Source organism: Diachasma alloeum, unplaced genomic scaffold (genome assembly GCF_001412515.2).
Source record: "Diachasma alloeum isolate Michigan unplaced genomic scaffold, Dall2.0 Dall_scaffold_01184, whole genome shotgun sequence".
Classification (NCBI taxonomy): domain Eukaryota; kingdom Metazoa; phylum Arthropoda; class Insecta; order Hymenoptera; family Braconidae; genus Diachasma; species Diachasma alloeum.
In genome coordinates, this window is record NW_021681294.1 from 27,345 (window position 1) to 47,120 (window position 19,776).

The 19,776-nt window shown below is 36.0% G+C and overlaps 1 protein-coding gene across 2 annotated transcripts; it reads right to left on the reverse strand.

The window, feature by feature from the left end:
• Window positions 1–6,511: 6,511 nt before the first annotated feature.
• Window positions 6,512–10,392, reverse strand: LOC107046036. Of its 2 annotated transcripts, XR_001461509.1 has the most exons (9): window positions 10,072–10,392; window positions 9,367–9,723; window positions 8,927–9,303; window positions 8,744–8,836; window positions 8,452–8,527; window positions 8,278–8,384; window positions 7,402–7,606; window positions 6,911–7,102; window positions 6,512–6,820 (listed from the first exon to the last, which is right to left on the reverse strand). XR_001461509.1 is itself a non-coding variant. In XM_015268489.1 (7 exons), the coding sequence occupies exons 4-7, from the start codon at window positions 8,293–8,295 to the stop codon at window positions 6,684–6,686; spliced, it is 552 nt and encodes a 183-aa protein (XP_015123975.1). In that variant the 5' UTR covers window positions 8,296–8,384; window positions 8,452–8,527; window positions 8,744–8,836; window positions 8,927–9,336; the 3' UTR covers window positions 6,512–6,683. The 2 variants fall into 2 exon arrangements, 1 of the variants encoding a protein (XP_015123975.1); XM_015268489.1 differs by lacking the exons at window positions 9,367–9,723; window positions 10,072–10,392 and having other exon boundaries at window positions 8,927–9,336.
• Window positions 10,393–19,776: the final 9,384 nt, after the last annotated feature.

A 19,776-nucleotide genomic window follows, 5' to 3' on the forward strand; every position in this document is an offset into this window, starting at 1 on the left:
TAAACGGACTCCGGAATTTTTGATTCTGGTAACAAAAATTGTGAAATCGATGTCATTGAATTATGTAACAGCAAAACACGTCGATCTCAATTTGTTTTCTAGTTTATTTGCAATGAAACTTTTTCTGACGAAATAAACATTCAAAATACATGGTATTTCGACAATAGAGACTGGATTAGTTCTTAGTCAATGCTTTTCTCCTTAGCTTAGCGATTCTCCTGGATCGTCGTTTTTTTTCTCTCAAGATGATTGCATCTACATTAAATACATAAATTTCAGTCATTAGTAAATGGATTTGATCTATAATTACAGAACAAAATTTGATAGTAAAAAATAATTGTTAGTTTTATGAGGAACACCATGAATAAAGTCAGAAATGGGTTCACATTCCAATAGAATCGATTCAAAATAGAGTCTATTGTTAGTAAAATACCAAATTTCTTCTTCAGTAAGATATTCATCATGTGGTATAACATCGTATCGAACAATGTTCAGTCTGTTGAGTGGATTCATCTCTACAATTTCAAGTTATCTAATAAAAATGAAAAAAAGAAATTATCATTAACAGAATCAATGAAAAATTTAATGTAAATGTGTCTGGATAGCCGGTATCTCCTTACTCCGACAGATCACTAGAACCCTCCCATGCAAAGGAGAATAAACCAAGAACATAACCCTAGCAGTGAGTAAACTTTTTCCACGGCCAAGTCATCCATTCTGAGTTAAATTCTTGAGAGAACAGCTCGGAAATTAGAAATAACCGAATTATAGATATTTACCGACGGAAAAATTAAGAATGCGATCGAAGTGATCTTTTTGTTTTAGAATTTCTCGATTTTTTCACTAACCTCCCGCAAATTGTACTGTTCGTTGACATCATAAAAAGAGAAATCCATCACATTTAAAATTTTTTTCGTAGTAGAAAAAAAAATAAACTAGAGGAAGACGTGACAATATGAACACCTTAACCCCTCACGTACGGGCTCGATCCATGAGATCGACCCGCCTTCCTGTCCTTCGTGCCGGGGTCGATCCATTGGATCGACCTTTAACACGCTATTCCTATCTACCGTCCGGCCGTTGGGACAGATCGAGCGCTGAAGGCCCCGTACGTGAGGGGTTAATAGAAGTCTTGGTGGTAGAATTTCCTGGATGTTCCCATTGGAAAGCCAGGGAAATTGTACCATGGGAACCATAAGAAAAAGCGAAATTTTCAATTTTTTGGATGGAGTAATTTTTTCACTCCTAAATTTAAGGAAAACCCCTTCGATTGTTTGAAAATTTTCGTTTTTTGTGAATATCTCTGGTTCTCATTCTAGTAGCGCTTTCTTCTGAATCGCATATTAAAGCTGAGCTTATTTCCCACAGATTTAGGTACTCACAAAGTCATTTTCGATGGAAATTGAACGAGATATGCGCTAAAAACTCATGTCCATAAGATGACTCACATTTCTATCAATTTCCATCGAAAATGACTTTGTGAGTACCTAAATCAGTGGGAAATAAGCTCAGCTTCAATATACAATTCGGAAGAATGCACTATGACAATAAGAACCGGAGATATTGGCGAAAAACTGGAATTTCGAAAAAATCTAACCTCTTCCCCACGTTTCTCAGGAGGAAATTGAACTTTTGCCAATTTTGAATTTTTTGCCTCAAAGGGGGTGTATACCACTTATTCTGGGCCGTCTAATCACAATGAAACCATCGGAATTCGGAAAATTGTAAACAAAAATGTCAGCTGGAAATTGGAGGGGAGAATCCCTTTTTTCTTCAAAATTTCAGTTTTCTGCCAATAGCTTTGGTTCTGATTGTCGTAGCGCATTTTTACGGATTGCATATTAAATTGACAGAGGTATGAGGCATCTTATGGACATACGTTTTTGGCGTATATTGACAGAGATATGAGCCATTACATGATAATCGGTTTTTGACTCATACTCCCCTAATTTTCATCATAAATGAGTTTTTAACCACCTTAATTGATGGTAAATTAGTTCAGCGTTCATATGCAATTCGTAAAAATGCGCTACGACGATTAGAACCAAAGATATTCGCAAAAAACGGAAATTTTCTAAAAATGGAAGGGAATTTTGGAGTGGGAAAATGATTTTTTAAAAAATTCTCACCCGATTTTCTGGACAAAATCCAATGTCCATTTTACCTCGTCTGCCCACTCAACCCCACTCTCCCCCACAATTTTTGTCTTCGAATATCAAGATGATAAAATATTTTTTTTTTCAAAATTTTCGGACGTATAGGAAGCCTAAATCGAATAAATAACTCTACCTTGATGTCGGGAATAACTACTAGAAATTCAAACGTGTTACTAAAAATTGAAAAAAAAATCCAAACAACTAGAACGCAGATGAAATGAAAATAACTAACAGAATTTCGCTTCCTGATACTCCAATGTACTTCGCCTTGAGGAGGAAAAATGGAAACAGAAACAGTCTTGCTCTGAATTGATTCTCGCAACAAAATATTGAATGACTATTGAACTTCCTGGAAATAATTAATTCACATTGGTCATTTTCGATGTAACCCAAAAATTGCAAAAATCAAATTTAATTAAGTAATTCAAAATACCTCTTCAAATTTTGTGATGGAAAAAATGAAAAATCATTTCTTCAAACAATACAATAGAATGTATAAAAAATGTCTATCAAAATAATGATTAAAACATTTATAAAAAATTGATATAAAAAAATTATGTATCAACTCATCTCGAGTCGAACTGCAAAATGACAGAAAAGTTAACCGCTCTGAAACTTATGACAGAAACATATAAATATCGATCATACTTTGATCATAATGACTGTATGACTGTATTAAGAACTCATTGAGTGAATTATATAGAGCAAGCTAGGGAAAAAACCTCAGGTTTTACTCGATGGTTTTTCATTTCATTAATTAGTTGGTTGTCATAGGAGGATGAAGAAACTTTTAGAGTAGAAAATAGCCAGAGAATCGGTAGTCTTGAATCAGAGAAGCAATGATTCTTACGCCAAACTGTCAATTAGTCAACGAACATCGCCTTTCCGTTCATATGAATGTGTGTTGTACAGTTAACACCACTTCCGATATAGCAACAGAAAACTTTTTGCCTCAAACATCACACAAAATAATTTTTTCTTAAGAAGTACGAATCATCCGGTGATGGATCATTGAATTTTGGACTAATTTCAATAAAAAAGATTCTCTTTCACTTGACATATCAATTATCGATCTGGAACATTCCATAGATAAAAAATAACAGATGCCTTAAAGAGATTCTGGTCGATCACAAGATGGATTTACACAAATGATTAATTTGTAAGAAAGAAACCATTGATCGAAACCGAGTAGTATTGAGAGAGTAGAATTCCGAAACAAGGTCGTTAATGAGTACTTGAGTATGATAAAGAGTCTAAAATGCTCGAATCATTAAATATTTGGAGAAATACTGATGCTGGTTATTATAAAAACAGTTCGTGATTTTTTTTTCTATTTAATTGTCTATCAGAATTTGGACTCTCCAATTTTTCACTGAAGTCTTAACTGAAAATACAAATTCATAGAGTTGATTATTAAGTGGTGGATGAAAAAAATAGAAAAAATTACACAAATATCAAAACAAAATTATAATCCACAATTCGAGATACAATTAACGACAAACAAAATATTGTGAGTCTTCTTATTTCAATTCCAAGTAGTACTTGATTCCACCAGAGCTGCTTTTAGCGATTTCATTTGCTTTTTGTTGCTCTTGAATGAATTTACCCCGCCAGTATCTGAAATAAAGGAATGAATCGATCTGTGACTTAACTACCTCATAAAAATTGTTAGGTGGCTGTATCCCTGATGCAACCGAGAAAATTATACATGGATCCATGAAAATAGAAATTACATATAAGATATTCCATACTGAATCAACCACCCCGACAACTAACGAATATCATATCAAAATTGTGCGGAAAAATATTATTTTCTGATTGTCTTCCAGAAGAATCAGAGGTGAGTGGGGCAATGTAGAACATCTCCAATCCTGAATATCTCAAAATTGGTAGGGTGGATTTGAATGAAGTTTACGCCATTTAGAAGCTAAATTTTTTAGCTTAAAAATGATGGAAAAAAATCGTTGAATTTCACTCCTCATTGACTTATTAACGATTGAAGACGTTCTACTTTGTCTCACTCTCCTCTCCATTTTAAATTAGCACCAAGTTTTCAGAAACTCATCAATTTTCTACTAATTTGTGAAAACGCTCCAAATTAGATTCCATAAAATTTCTGAAAAACCGGCAAACTTCCCAACATTATCAGAAATTTTAATTTTCGAAATTAAAAAATTGAGAATATTTACTTCGAATTACGATAATCCAAATATCGACCCCCTCTAGTTTTCTTCTTGTTTGAATCTCCTTTCAGCCGTTTCAATTTTTGATCAAGTTCCTCAATTCTCTTCTGTTGTTGATTATAATTATTATCATAAAATGGATTCTTCAATCGATCCTTCTACTCATTAAAATGTGAAAAATTTCCACGGAGAGTCCGCTGAGGATTACGACGATCATCAGCACGTTGATTATTCCATGAATGAACATCATTAAATCGAACTGTTCTTGATTGGCTTGAATCATTATCATTGTTCGTACCACATCACGTATGAAAAAATCGTATAGGAACTTTCTATACGGATTGTGTATAAGAATTCTATAGGATTACCGTATATGATATTCGGATATTTCTATACGAATATTTTCTATACGAATTATTTCTATACATAAATATTTACATAAACTTTTGTTTTCATACAAACGATGTCTAAACGCTCCAGAGAAAAACGTAGAGAAATGTCGCAACTCCTAACGAAATGTTTCTATACATGAGGAAGTGGGTCGTATAGGATCAAACCTATAGAAATAATTTGTATAAAAAATATCCGTATAGAAATATCCGAATATCATATACGAAAATCCTATAGAAATTCTATACGCAATCCGTATAGAAATTTTCTATACGATTTTTTCATACGTGATGGCCCTTGAATTATGACGAAAAACACAATGAATTCATCAAGATAAAAAGAGTGAAAAAAATGGAAAAACACTAACCATTTTTTCTTGTTTGTGAACCACGACGCTGCTGATCACGTGGATTATTACGGAAATGAAAATGATCAAATCGATCCCTTCTTGGTTGGCTTGGATCATTGGGATTGTTCGTACCACGTTGCCCTTGAATGATTGGGAAATGGATCAATAGATCAATAGATTTTATGTTAACCATGGAAATTGATGAGCATCAATTTTAAAAGTTCTCTTTGCTAATTTTAATTGTGACTCATAACAAAAGTTGCAGAGAAACACACTCACAATTTTGTCTTCTTTGAAATTGAGAACGACGCGATGACTGCTGATGACAATTTTCAGAATTACATCCAGAATATTCAGAGGACTGCCCATTCAATCTCTCATGGTTGACTCTATTGAAACCACAACTACATCCACCATAATTACGTCTATAAGGACGTGATGACATCTAGAATGAAAAAATTGATATAACACATGAAGCAAACTCGCCCATTATAATTATTTGCATAAGTTAATCTTATAATGGATGAAAATAATTTTTTTTACCGTTCAAATAAAGTATCCACTCGAATCAATATGAAATATTAAATTCCGTGGATTATAACGTATTGACGTATCAATCGTTATTGTTTTATTTTTAAATTTGTATTGATATAAATGAAATTCTGTTGTCACTTCTCGATTGAGATATATTTATGATCATAACTACTGAGATCAAGACCCACATGTCTTGAGGTGTTAACCTGAAGGAGCATGCCTAATATCTGATAGTCTTGATCGCATCAATGACTCGAGTTCGATGATTTATGGATCACAGCAAAGAAATTCGACGTCTGTAGGAACTTATGCTGCTTTTTTACCCTTTATTCATGGTCTCTTAGTGGAGAACATCCACTCACAAACTGTAGGTTCGCATTCATGTCTAGGGTTGTACTCGCCACCTGGAGGTTGGACATGTGCTCGTCATAACTCTTCATCGTATACGTTATGAAGTCAATCATCCTCCGGTTAAAGACGTGCACCGTTGTGATTCCATTCTCAAAAATAACTTTCATATATTTGGCTACGCAGGCTACTAACTGGAGGAAAGGAAGTTGGACCACTCAAGAGAGTTTGAGGAAACAACAACTGCTAAACGTTGAAAAATGCTGAGAATTCATGACAGATACGAATCATTATTAAATTCAAGGGGATCGAAATTTGTGAGGGGAAGATGCTTGGGTTACGAGAAATTTAGTGGAGTGTCTCCTGGGGTCTCTTGACGTTCTCGTGCAGGCTACTTATTTTTTTATCTATTATTAGGAGTTATTTGCAGTTTGTAATAAATGAGATATTAGAGAAGAAAATGGAAATTACAACACTTGAAAGCCTAAACATATGTTAAGAAGGACATTTTGGACAAAAATTAACAGAAATAATCATTTCTAGAAGGGGTATACTGGTAATTTATGGATTAAATTAATAAATTGAATACAATTTCGAATGACAATGGTAGAGAGAGGAAATTTTTTACTTGTACGATTAAAAATTCCAATAAAAGAAAAGTTGATGTATAAATGATGGTAAAATGGACAAAATTTCCATGAAAAACAAATAAAAAAATTTGAATCAATCCTGCCGAGATTTTTTCACATTTTCGACGGGACTCTTAACACATTCGCATAGATAGGACACATCTTTGACAACTCCATCAATCACAACGATGTCTCCTAGGGTACGAGCAATGAGTTGAGGTGGAAAATCCTCTGAAATAAATAAATGGACATTCAAGAGTTATTGAACTGGAAATGGTAAAGAATCTTCGAGAATATAAGTTATCAATCAATATCACACACCTGATTTCCGAATAAAACCCTGAAACTCAACATTTTGTCCTATTTCAAAAGTATGAGTTAAAGGATTATCAAACTGAACAATTTTCACTTCCAAACAGAAATCATCAGCCCCAATGGCACCAAAGCAAACTGAAGGTGATCCTTCTGCTCTTTGAATCAGGGAAAAATTGGTCTTGATAAAACCTTGTACACCTATAAATAAAAGAAGGGAAAACTAGAGAATCATCGATCAAATTTCAATAAAAAACATACTGTAAGGAATTTTTGGCTGAAATTTCTGCTACTTTTAAAAATTTTGAATTCTTTTTGTAATTGAAAATGAGAAATTTGATTTCACTCTCAGTGGAATGTAGAAATTTGATGATTCCTTTAAATGAAATTTAATAGAACTCTCTGGAAAACTTCCTTCCAACTATTTATAAAATTTCAGTGTTTTTTCTCTAACAGTGGCAATATTACTTTAATCTTTGAGAACAGAAGATACTACTCACGAATCCATTGACGATGATTACACACATCTTCCAGTTCAATCAACCTTAAATTTTGGTTCAAAATATTTAATTGATGAATATTAGGGCCAAATTTGTGCATCACATTTATAGTGGTATTCGACTGAATAGTCAACTGGAATAATACTGTTCCGTTTATATATTTTGGATTTCCAGCCCTCATGAAAATTCCATTAATAAAGAGAACCTATTTAATGAAAAATCCACAATAATGAAAACATAATTATATTAAGGAATTATTTATCAATTGATAGTCAATCTTAAGAATAAAATGATGTTTTTCTGGCGAAAACCATCAAGAACATAAAATTACGGTTCTCCAATACTACTTCAATGTTAAAAAAAAAATTACTCGTCAAATATCATTCTAGTTTAGAGAAAAAGGCCCCCCCCCCGATGAAAAGTCTCTAATGAGTTCAAAACACTGTAAAATCAGTAGTGACGTAGTCAAACAGTTTAAGTTAACTTTATTCTGTGGTGAGTTTGAAATAAATATCTCGGAATATAAGGAGGATAATGGAATTTTCCAAGTAACCTTTTTTGTAGCTCTGATTTTACTGTACAAAAAAGGCTTCTTAAAAAATTCTGCGATCTCTCCTAGATTGTAACATATTCTCAAAAAACTTAACTAGGAACTAAGTCGATTTAAACTGTTCGACAAATTCACTACTGAAATATTGAATGACGATTTTGATTTGTCATAAATGGCTCTCCTGTAGAACATAATCATGAAAATCAAAACCAATATTCGAGTCATCAACATTGATCAATTGATGATTAACTAACAAAATCTTACATTGCCCAAAACAATAGATGATTCAATTCTCTTGATTTGACTATTCCAAGAAATACACTCACCTCGTTCACAATCGCCATTATTCAAGGTCCATTTAAACAAACTCTTGCTCGCAGGACCACTTAGCGTAATTATAGGAATAACCTGATCAACTACTCCGACAATAGATCTAGAATTGAAAATCAAAGATTAAACAGTAACTATGTAATAATTAAATATTATACATTTCCACTCACATCATTCGCGATTTAATGTCATTGTGGTACATACGAAGAATATGGGATGGAGTGAGAGTAAAATTAAACGTTTCGTCTGAAAAAGGAAAAATAATCTTTAAGAAAACATGATATGGAAGGGAAATTCATTACACATGAACAGTATCAAATGTAGGAACTCTAATTTTGCCAACTCAACTGAATAAAATATACTAAAATTAGAGTTGAAGAAATTGGAAATATAATGAATACAATCCGACAGTGGGAAAATATTCAGTTGGGAACGATGGAGAATGTAGAAAATAGTTTTTACCTGTGTTTCCAACCTCTTGATTTCCTCTATAAGATGTTCCTGATTGTGAAGACGAATTACTATCAATCGTATCATGAGATCTTTTCAATGAATCTATATAAATCATCAAAATAAATGGAAATATATTAAGAGAGAAATATAAAATAAGAGGGAGGATTATTAATAATATAAAAAATTAATTACCTTTCGACATGTTTTGCACAATTGATGGAGCTGTCAGTGATAGTATGAATGAAACAATTTCATAACGAACCAACTTCACTCGATTGCATTATAATTCGATTTTCAATTGAGTACTTTATCACATGATGAGGTGATAAAAATTTAATTGAATATAAAGACAATTTAGATACATTTCTATGTATTCGAATAAATATTATAATGAGGAAAAAAAGTGGAAACAATAAAATCTGAGAAACAAAAATCCATTCGGAAGCTTGTTGCTAATTTCTTAGCAACAACAGCTATACGCAGTTCCTTATAATGGCATTCCCCCCTTGTTTAATATGGATCATCTGACGTGTTCGATATGTCATGTTCGGTGTGTGAATGTTGATCAGCTGCAAAAACACATTATTAGGCGTCGCAAGTTTGATGCATTATTCAGAGTACGATGTACTAACAGAGGATGTGGGGCCACGTTCAAAAAATGGGATTCGTACGTCAAACACGTCTATCGTAATCATCCTGAAGGTTTCATTGATCCAGAGGCCCAGGAAGATCACATGGACATTGGTGGAGAAATCCCTGATGTGTTAGACGATGATGTTGATGCACAAGCAGTCCCAGTACTTGAGAACGCAGGTATGATTCTCAACGTAGAAATGATATGTGACACGATTCAATATTAAAGATCTCGCTTAAAATCTTCTTGTCCGATAGTTGTATATACAAGTGTAAGAAAATCCGGCAAACACACTCTTATATGAGGGATTCTTTGTCAATCCAACCACCTTTTTTTTTCAATGTCTCTAAAAAATCTGAAACAAATCGGTACTTTTATACACATCAAAAGTACTCTCTATGAATTTTTGAAAATTTTTTCAAGCATCCATGGTGGAGATAAGTGGATCCGAAGAAATTTCGAAAAAATAGCTATCTGGGGAAATTGACTTGAGAGAAAAAAAGTTTGGAACAAAAATTTCTGTTTATTTTCTGAAATTTTCCAATTTTTGCTTCTGAATGGAAGCTTTGTAATCGTTGATTTTGACGATCTTCTAATTTTGCCTGGAAATGATGTAGAATGTCATGAAACGTTAAGAAATGATGTTATTAGAAAATGTGCGTATGTATAAAAAGTTAGTATTGATGACAAAGTCAAGAATTACCTGTGATGATTTTCTTTCTCCGAACCTTATGCCCGTCCCATTTTCATTTTCATTGATAAACCTTGAGTTTAAATCACCATATCAGCTCAATTGTTTTCAAGAAAAACAAAAATGTCCATATGTAAAAATGAAATTTTTAGGATGATTTTATAGTTTAAACTCTGTGCAGCCGCTTTCTATTCATAGTAAAGAATTTATTTGAAAAATTCAGGTAAAAACCAAAATTTGTTGTCTTAAACTATTTTTTCTCTGAGGTCAACGTCCCCAGATATCTATTTTTTTTCAAATTTCGTCGGATCCATTTATCTCTACCACGAATGCTTGAAAAAATTGAAAAAAAAATCGCAGAGAGTACTTTTAATGTGTATACAAGTACAGTTTTTTTTTAGATTTTTTGGGGACCTTCAAAAAATCAGGTGGCTGCATTGAGGGACAATCCCTCATATGTGTTTTTAAATACGTATAGGCATATTAATAAATCGATGATTTGAGTGGGATTAGTAATAATATCGATAGATTCTCTTTGTCGATATTGCATCTGTCGTTGCTTCCGTGTGTTAGGTGTTTATCAATGAATTCATTCGATTCTCTTTTAGGTGATGAAGTGAATAACTTGACGACACAAGAAAAATTGCATTGGCATGCAGCTGAATATTTACTCGATATACGGGAAAACTGCAAAACATCTCACGTTGGTCTGGAAAAAATCAAGAGTGCGGCGATAGGATTAATATCTATGCATACTTCAAATTTATTGGTAAGTGCGATCATTTTTTTGGGGGGGGGGGGAATGAAACCATTAATTTCAGTAATGAAGTGGTAAAACGTCACCAGCCTATTTTCGATATCTTATTAAAGATTAATCCATCTTGATGATTAATTATTGTATAGGACAGTGTGAAATAGTTTTCACTGTAAATTAATTCGTTTACCATCAAACTCGTGTAATTTTTTCCTAAAATTGTTCCTGAGACGAATGGATAACGGCAGAAAGTTTCGGAATTGACTTATTATATGGCTCACCACCTCACTCCTGATTTATTAGTCCTTTTTCTTTATTATGGATTGATCTAATTCATAGAAAAGTTTAATCTTCTTCACAGGATGAAGTCCGCCAAACCATGGATCCTGATATATACCTTGTTGCATTCAATAAAGTCGAGGCTCTATTCATCCAAACATATCCACCCTCAATGCTGTTCGATTCAGTCTCTACGAAGTGGTACGTCGACAAGTTCCTTGTTGAAAATATCAACATGGTGTGTCCAGAACCGTTGGAAATGAGTTCATCTCGTCGGTGGGTAAAGAAGAATAACAAACTGGTACCGCATACGCGTGTATTTTATTATCACTCTTATGTTATTATGTTATGTTATTCCTTATGTTATTCCTTTCTTGGAAAGTTTGAAATATTTATTGACGAACGAGGAGATTTTTGAAAATATCACAAGGGTTACACCGCAGAGAGATGGTTGCCTCCGAACTGTTCTTGATGGAGCTTATTACCAAGAGAATGAGTTTTTTCGGACTAACCCAAACTCATTGACTGTCATAATTTACTACGATGAATTGGGTATTGCCAATCCCCTCGGCAGCCATTCGAAGGCTGAAAAACTCTGCATGTTTTACTGGACATTGAGAAATATTACTCCCAACGGACAATACTGTTGTTATTAGCAATTGTTAAATCAACAATACCCAAAGAATTTGGTCTGCAAAGAGTATTGGCACCCTTCCTAGCAGACATTGAAATTTTACAGAACGATGGAATTACCATTACGGTTGGGGGTGAAGAGAAGAATTTTAAGGGGTCGACCTTATTCTGTGCCGGAGACAGGCCAGCATCAGCATCTATGGGTGGCTTTAAAGAGGCTGTTTCAGCATATAGACTGTGTAGAAGTTGCTTAGCGACTGTCGATGACTGGAAATTATACTCTGATGATCGGTTGTTTATGAGACGTGATAAAATCACTCAACAGCAGCATGTGGAGGCCGTCACAACACCGAACGTTCCGCAAAATACAATAAATTTCTGGACCCGACGATACGGAGTAAACGGACCATCACTACTGGCTAAGAGCGAGGTTTTTGATGTCACACAATGCTTGCCACAAGATCTCATGCACCTGTTTCTGGAAGGTGGCGTGGGCGAAGTAAGCACTAGAAATCTATTCTATTATTACATCATCGAAAAAAAACTTTTTTCGTTGAGAGATTTTAACCAACGGATCATAAGCTTTGATTTCGGCCACTTCAAGGTGAATAAACCAGTTATTATCACACGTGAACAATTACAGGATGGTTTGAAACAAAGCGCAGCTGAAATGCTAGGATTAATGCACACCTTGCCATTAATAAATGAGTGGATAACAGACGACGAAGATGTTCTAGAGCTCATGAGATGTCATGTACACCTGTTGCAGGTTACAAATGTGTGTTTTGCTTACGAGTTTCACACAGAGACAGTTGACCTCCTTCCACGAATGATAGAATTATCATCATTAGATTTGACAAGTTGAATCCTGGTAAGAAGACTCCTAAATTCTATTTCACAACCGATTTGTGTCGTTACATAAGACACTCCTGCGCGTCAGCAATGGTGTATCAGTTTCGAAAGAGCCCATAATTATTTCAAGCCATTAGTACCTGTCGTGCGGAATTTTAAAAATATGCCCTACACTCTAGCTTATCGTCATCAAGCTCGACTTTGTTCTCGACTCGCAACGAGTCCCGGCAATGCATCTAAGAAATTCCACTGTATAGGTGACGAAATCCAGTTTGGGCAGATATTCTTACGCCAAAATCTTCCAAATTCCCACTTATTCGATGATTATATTTCAAATTTTATCATTTTGTTGGAAGTCGAGGAGGACTCACTTCCGGTATTTGGAGAGATTTACGACATCTACATAATCAATGGCGAGATACTAATCGTGTATCGCTCCTTAGAAACATTCTATTATGGCGATACTTTGAATGCTTATAAAGTTATGCAGCCCATTGAGATACATTATGATATGATCCCTGTGACAGAATTAATCTTTCCACATCCAGTACCACTCATAATAAGTAAAAATCAATGACAAATATTGCACGATAATGACAATCTTACTTGATCAAGTACCCTTCGCAAGTTAATGCAACTGAATATATTGAACGATTGGAAGGTGTTCTTAATTCTCGTGTAATTTTAATGAATCAATAATTATGTTAGGGTAATTCTTCACCATTGAAACATCTTGAAGGAACGTTCGAAAAACAATGTCAGAAGTGGAGTGGTGGATGCAATTAGTGGATTGTAAGTATTTGGTTGAGTATGAAATTATTCAAATGATGGGGGAATTAAAAGGAAAATTAAATTTTCTCTTCAATTCTTCAATCAATAATGTCTGAATGAAGCACCTTAATAATGATGAAAACCACAAGAAAGGTGAGTGAATGAGAATTACGTGTTTTAAAAAATGAGGAATAGAGTGGTGAAAAACAAAGATTTATTACGTTTTGGTTAATGTTTAGTTATCTCGAGAATAACTGGGTATTGGTGGAATTATCAAAAGACATTTTTGGCTGAAAACTTCTTAAGCTACAGAAAAGGTACTTTGATTTTACGTCCTGAAAGCATGCGTTTTCAAGATAATTCCACAATTAACGAAAATCGAAAAAATGATCCATGACGATTTACAATTTTAGTAGGGAAATTATTGTGATTTAATTTTGTTCATCATTTTTACGGTCTTTGTCAATGCAAAAATCCTTCAATTTCGTTGGGTTCGATAATTGAAACAATTATCGTAAAATGATGAAAAATTGGGGATGATAATCATTTCTTCTTAAATCAGGTGAAAAGACCAAAAACCGAGCCAAAATGTAATTTGTTTGAAAGTATTTTGGCAATTATTTCGAAATATAGTGGTCACATTCTTCAAAAAGGTTTTTCAAAAATTTATACAAAAGTGAAATTGAAGTTTTCATGCTTTCAAACAAAAATTGACTATTCTTTTCTGCTCAAAATCCCAGAATCTAGAGGAGATAGCGAGATTGTCATTGAAACCTTCTTTGTAGCTCTGCATTGTCTCTACAAAAAAGTCTTTATGTTCGTTTATGAATTAAAATTTATTTTAATGATTTTCAAATTCAATTTTGGGATCACTTTCGGAAAATATCTCGTAATCTAGAGGAGATAGCAAAATTTTCAGAAAGATCTTTGTTGCAGCTCCTATTTCACTCAGAAAAAAAGCTCATTCAGTGAGCTCAAACTCCTCATAAAAATTTAGCTTTTTCCCATAAATCCCAAGATATTTCCAAAAAAATAATCAACAACTCTTTTACACTCAATTGAAAAGTGTGCAATGAAAAAATTCAATTGACAATGAAATTCGTGATACAGACACTCATTTATTTCAGTGTATGAATGAGTGATTGCGTAATTCATGAATATAATTAAGAGCAATTCAAATCTGCGAAGGAAGCAAACCTAAACACAGTGATAGTCTAAACTCCAACGAAAGAGAAATAAAAATGAAGAAGTAAGGAAGACTCTAAATGAAACAAAAAATGATGAAAATGTCTGATTTGACTTATTACGTTTCTCACTTTATTACATGAAAACTTTCAATACAATTAGCATAATAAGAAGAAAGGAACACTGAACTATATTTGACAATGAATGTCTGTATGAAAATTTACTCAGGGCTCAGGTTTGCTTAATATTTCTGAATCCATCGAAGATAATCAAATTTTTATAGATCCCTTTTTCATAGCTCTGATTTCATTCGACAAAAAAGGTCTGTTTGAAACGCAGTAAATATTTTTCTATCAGAATTACCGGGCTCAACAGAAAATCTCGAACGACCTCGGGACCCTTCGGGTCCACGCGTAAATCACGAAGCAAATCGCCAAATATGAAATTTCAGTAGTATCAATCTGCTCCTCAAAGAGTATACATCGGTTAGTCCGAGATTCACCTATAAAGTACAGTATCAAACTAACCGAGTATCGAGTACATCACCGAGTACTATATCGAGTCTAGCGCTCTGTGTAGCGTCTCTATTTGATTCAACTATCAATTAATTCCGAGTTAACTATCAATTATTTTGAGTCAATCATCAAGTTTAATATCGCGAGAATCTCTATTGCAGTGAAAAAACTATTATCACATTGACATTGAGACATTAACCAATTCATGCATCCCTAAAATCAAGACGCGTGGCTTGTGCCACAGATAAAGTACATCACCAATTTTTTTGTAATCCGCGTGTCTTTAATTTCACCATTTCTATATCACGTGTCCCCAATCCGCCCTAATATCATAGCCTCAATCTCTAACAAATGGTCCTTCGAGCCGGATTGCGGGGCATATAAGTGTGTGTTAAGTGAGTGAATTTTAAGAGTGGGAAAAGGGTTGTTCCGTGTGTAACGGATTTTCGGGTTCCACACGAGCAATTCAACGGACAGTTTGGAGACAATCAACAGTGCCTTTGTGTCCAGTGTTTACATCTCAAGTTCAGCTAAGTGTAAACAATGACATTTAGACCTTGAGTGAGTGCTGTGCGACTTCGGAAAACCTCGGCCTCCGACGGGACTAACCGTGGTCCAAGCCACGCACGCAACGCCAAGACCTGGCAGTCGGTAACAGAGGATCACCGATAAGTTACCCTGCCTGACAACTGACCCAGTTACCATGGCAGAAACCCCTACCGACGTGGAGGTCAGAGATAATCAGCGAGAAAATCAAGGCACTGAGGAGACGTGCTATATAACTGTTCCGATCATTTCAGTTACTGAGTCAACAAATCAAGAGCACTTCATCGGCAACCCTACGCAGTCTACTCCAATCCTGGACCCTATTCAACAGACGAACATCAAAAGGAAAGTGTCTGACATGGGAGCGACAAGGGAATTATCCACAGTTCAAAAACTCCAGATATAGCAGATCGACTTCAAGGTCAATAACTTGGACGAGATTCAACAAGACTGTTGCAATCAGCAGAGAATATCAATGGCCTTGCCATAGAAGAATTAGAAGGCCAGGAGAAACTCATCGAAGGAGAATGGAAGGAGCTTCTCAATCTGCAAGAGAAATTCATCGAGAATTTACTTCCGACTCATGAATATATGAGCCGGGACTACCTACCAGAGAGCTGCAAAAAGACTCAAATTAGTTAAGAAGCATCGGGTCACACAATCCCGACCCTCTACAGGAATCATCAGGAGATTGTCAGCATCATCCACGAGCTAAGGGAATCCAGAGACTCCAGGATTGAGAGATAAGTATCATATTCCATTTATGAATAATTTGGCAAGTGATACGTCTCTCACCCTGCGTTTCTCCCCTTAGCAATCAACAACGAGCTGGATGACGACTGAAGGAATTTATGCCTCCTCCGAGTCGACGGAAGGCTCACAGAGGACAGCATCAGCAACAGTTAACCTCAATCGATGAGAAAGCTCATCAATTAAAAACAGATAAAAAGCAAGACATCTTATCGGAAGATCCAAAGTCAGCAGTTCAACAATGAGGATAGATTCATCCAATATCTACCTTCAAATCAGAGTACATCATCAAGAGTATCAATAGCAGCGCTGAACATCCAAAACTTCAGCCATCATGGACCTCAGCATCGAGAAAGAAACTTTCAGAAACGACCAGAAGAGAGGTCAAGCATTACTTTCTCATTTTACGATCAAATCTTGATAAATGATACGGCCTCATCCTCTGTGTTTCTCCCCTCTGCAAAATCCACATCAAGAGCAGCCACATCGAAGTTGACGACAACTGAGGGAATTTACGCCTTCTTCAAGTCGACAGAAGGCTCATCAGAAGGAGAAACATCACCAACAATTTGGATGCATACTAGGAAGAGGCGCGATCTCCAGAGTATCAATGATCTGCGCTGTCAGCAATAGTTCAAGTAAGAGCACAGCCACCAAAGAGAGTGTAGATTAGAACCGCAGCTCTAATCAATTAAGCATCAAGAGAATGTCATCAACAGCAGAAGAGTCAACACCAAAGACTTCACCAATCTATAGTATCTACGATCATCAACAGAGAGGATGGTCGATCGACCTCCAGATTTTAAGGTCAATGATCGGGAACAATCATCAAAGAACTGCAACGACTGAGCTTCAGTCTTTTTGGTAAGACCATTATGTAAGAGTATGTAAATTCTTTATTTTGAAAAATTTCAATTGTGAAACATGTAAGGACAATGTCGATCTCTTTTTTTTTTTGTAGTTTTGACCGCCCCATTAATCCGTTTCCACCCGAAATCCACCCCTCTCTCCACAACCTAGTACACTGAGCGAACCGAGGACCGTTACCTTTTCCAAAAAATCTAGTTTTCTCCCTTTTTGTTTACGTTTTAGAGGTTTTCGAATTAGTTAGAACTGATTTTGTAGACTCCTCCGGTTTGGTAATTGCGGCTAAAAATTACCTGGCGCCCATAGATTTTTGAATTTTTGAGTTTAACTAGATTCAGGGCGAAGAAGGGCGAAGGTAATAGGCATTTTTAACCCCCATGCAAAAATGTCACGTTACAGGATTTCCCAAGTGCACTAAAGGAATCCATGAACGAGCAGTCAATAGAGCTTCACCCAAGAGCTAGGGCCAGGACCAATCAACTCACGTTACAGAGAGAGCAATTACCAGATAAACGCAAGTGTGAGATACAGAGAAAATCCACACACACAGCAGAGACGTAACTGAGCGTTACATCCACCGACTGTACCAAAAGCACATCAACAGCAACGCTCGGAAAGTATAAATCCACAGCCTCATGTCAACTTAGCAAGTTGTACGCCATTTCATGTCAGACGAAATACATTTCCAGCTCTACAGAGAATTCACTAACAAGTAGGAGGCACTGGGAAACATCAGAAAGACACCAGAATCTCCAGAACCCATTCCAGTATAGCATCCACTGCATCAGGGGTCTGAGAGACAAGCAATCAGCACGGAACTGGCAGTCATCAATAGAAATCCAAAGCAGAGATATCCTACAGAGAAAGGTCGTTATTGGCTCACCCAGGCACAACAGAGCCCACGCCTGTGAGCCACTCAATAGATTGTGACGTGTTATTTTCCGTCACAAATAGTATTTCTTTATTCGACCGTTTCGCGTGTGGGTTTCTAATTTAAAAATCACCAGACGGGAAGTCACCAACCGACAGCGAGAGTCACGAGAGAGGTTTAGTATATTTTGTTAATTATTTTGTTTTATATTTCTTCCTGTATTGTTGAATCGAATCTGGCACCGACATCGTGGGACTGAGGTGGCAACGTCTCCAGAAATCGTCGAGAGACTCCGGGACACTTCGAGTTCGTGATGCGAGCCTCATGGGTCTTCGGATTGCCAGAGGTCGCCAGCTCTCGGGCAACTCTAGGGAAAACGGCACGTAGGAGCCCGACTGGTTCAATGCGGAAGGGGGAGTGGAGGATTTCATCAAAATCAGAAGGAGGTTGAGCTGGATCGTCTTTCGGGGACAGAATGGTCTGGAGAATGATTTGGAAGGATGTCAGAGGACGTTCGGATTTATTTGGTATTTTTGATAAGTTGTTTTGGAATAAATAACGTTGGAGAAGTCACTGTGCATGCGGCCGACGGACTTGGTTCGGCCAGGTGAGCGACAGATTCTAGTTGTTTGGAAACTGATTGGAGGAGTGAACGGAGCGAGCAGCCAATGAGCGTCGTTGCCGCGTTTTCACGGTCCAGCGTGGTGTCGCTGGGGAAACGAACCTCACTTCCCGTTTGGTGGTCTTCGCCATACATTGTTCGATCGATTTTGGTGATCGCTTATTGGGGTTAATTTCGGAGTTGGGAAGCCTGAAGGCGTTTTGGAGAAATGAAAAAACCTGTGGAGAAAGCCCCGAGTGGATTCGTCTGGAGGAAGGTCCCGGGGACTCGGATTTGAGGAGTTTTGAAGACGTTTTCCGGACAGACCGAGGTGGACTGCTGGGTGAGCGGGATGGCTACAACTTCGTATGATACAACTGTGTGAATTCATCGTGAGTAGGACTCTGGCCAATTTTAGAGTTTTTGAACAGATGTTTTGTGCATCTTAGTCCCATAGGACTTTTAGAGTTTCGGAATAATTGCCAGATAGAGTCCTAATCACCCTGATCAGTAATTGATTATTTGGTCTCTTTTGTCTCTTTCTCGTGCGTATTTGGAATTAATATGTCTGATCATTCGATTTTGGTTGTCTCGCGACATTGATTTATGTCGTAGAGTTTCGGGCTCTCGTGTTTTATGTTGTGAGTGACAATTATTTTATGAATATTTTATTTTGAGATGATACTTGGAAAATTAATTAGTGTTACGTTTGAGTGAATTTGTGTTAGACGAACACTCTCGCTGTCGGTTAATATTCAGTGAAGGACATTGAACGTAGGTTTCTTTTGTGTCTCGTGACCTTGCTTCGTTTCGCTGGCCCGTTGTCTTGAGTTTTCGTATTTGGTTCGGACAGCCAGCTTTACTTGTCACGTGGACGAATTCTTGGGTTTCGATCATTCAGTATTGTTCAATCTGCATGATTATTATTGACAATATTTTGATTCTGATTTTCATTTTTCTCTTTGACATTATTTATTTCGGACTTTTTGGGATGGTTAGATCTTTCAATTTAACTATCGGAAACTCTTTTGACTAAATTGACTGAGTATTTTACTTCCTTATTTTCCTATCAGAATTCTTTAGTCCTTTGACA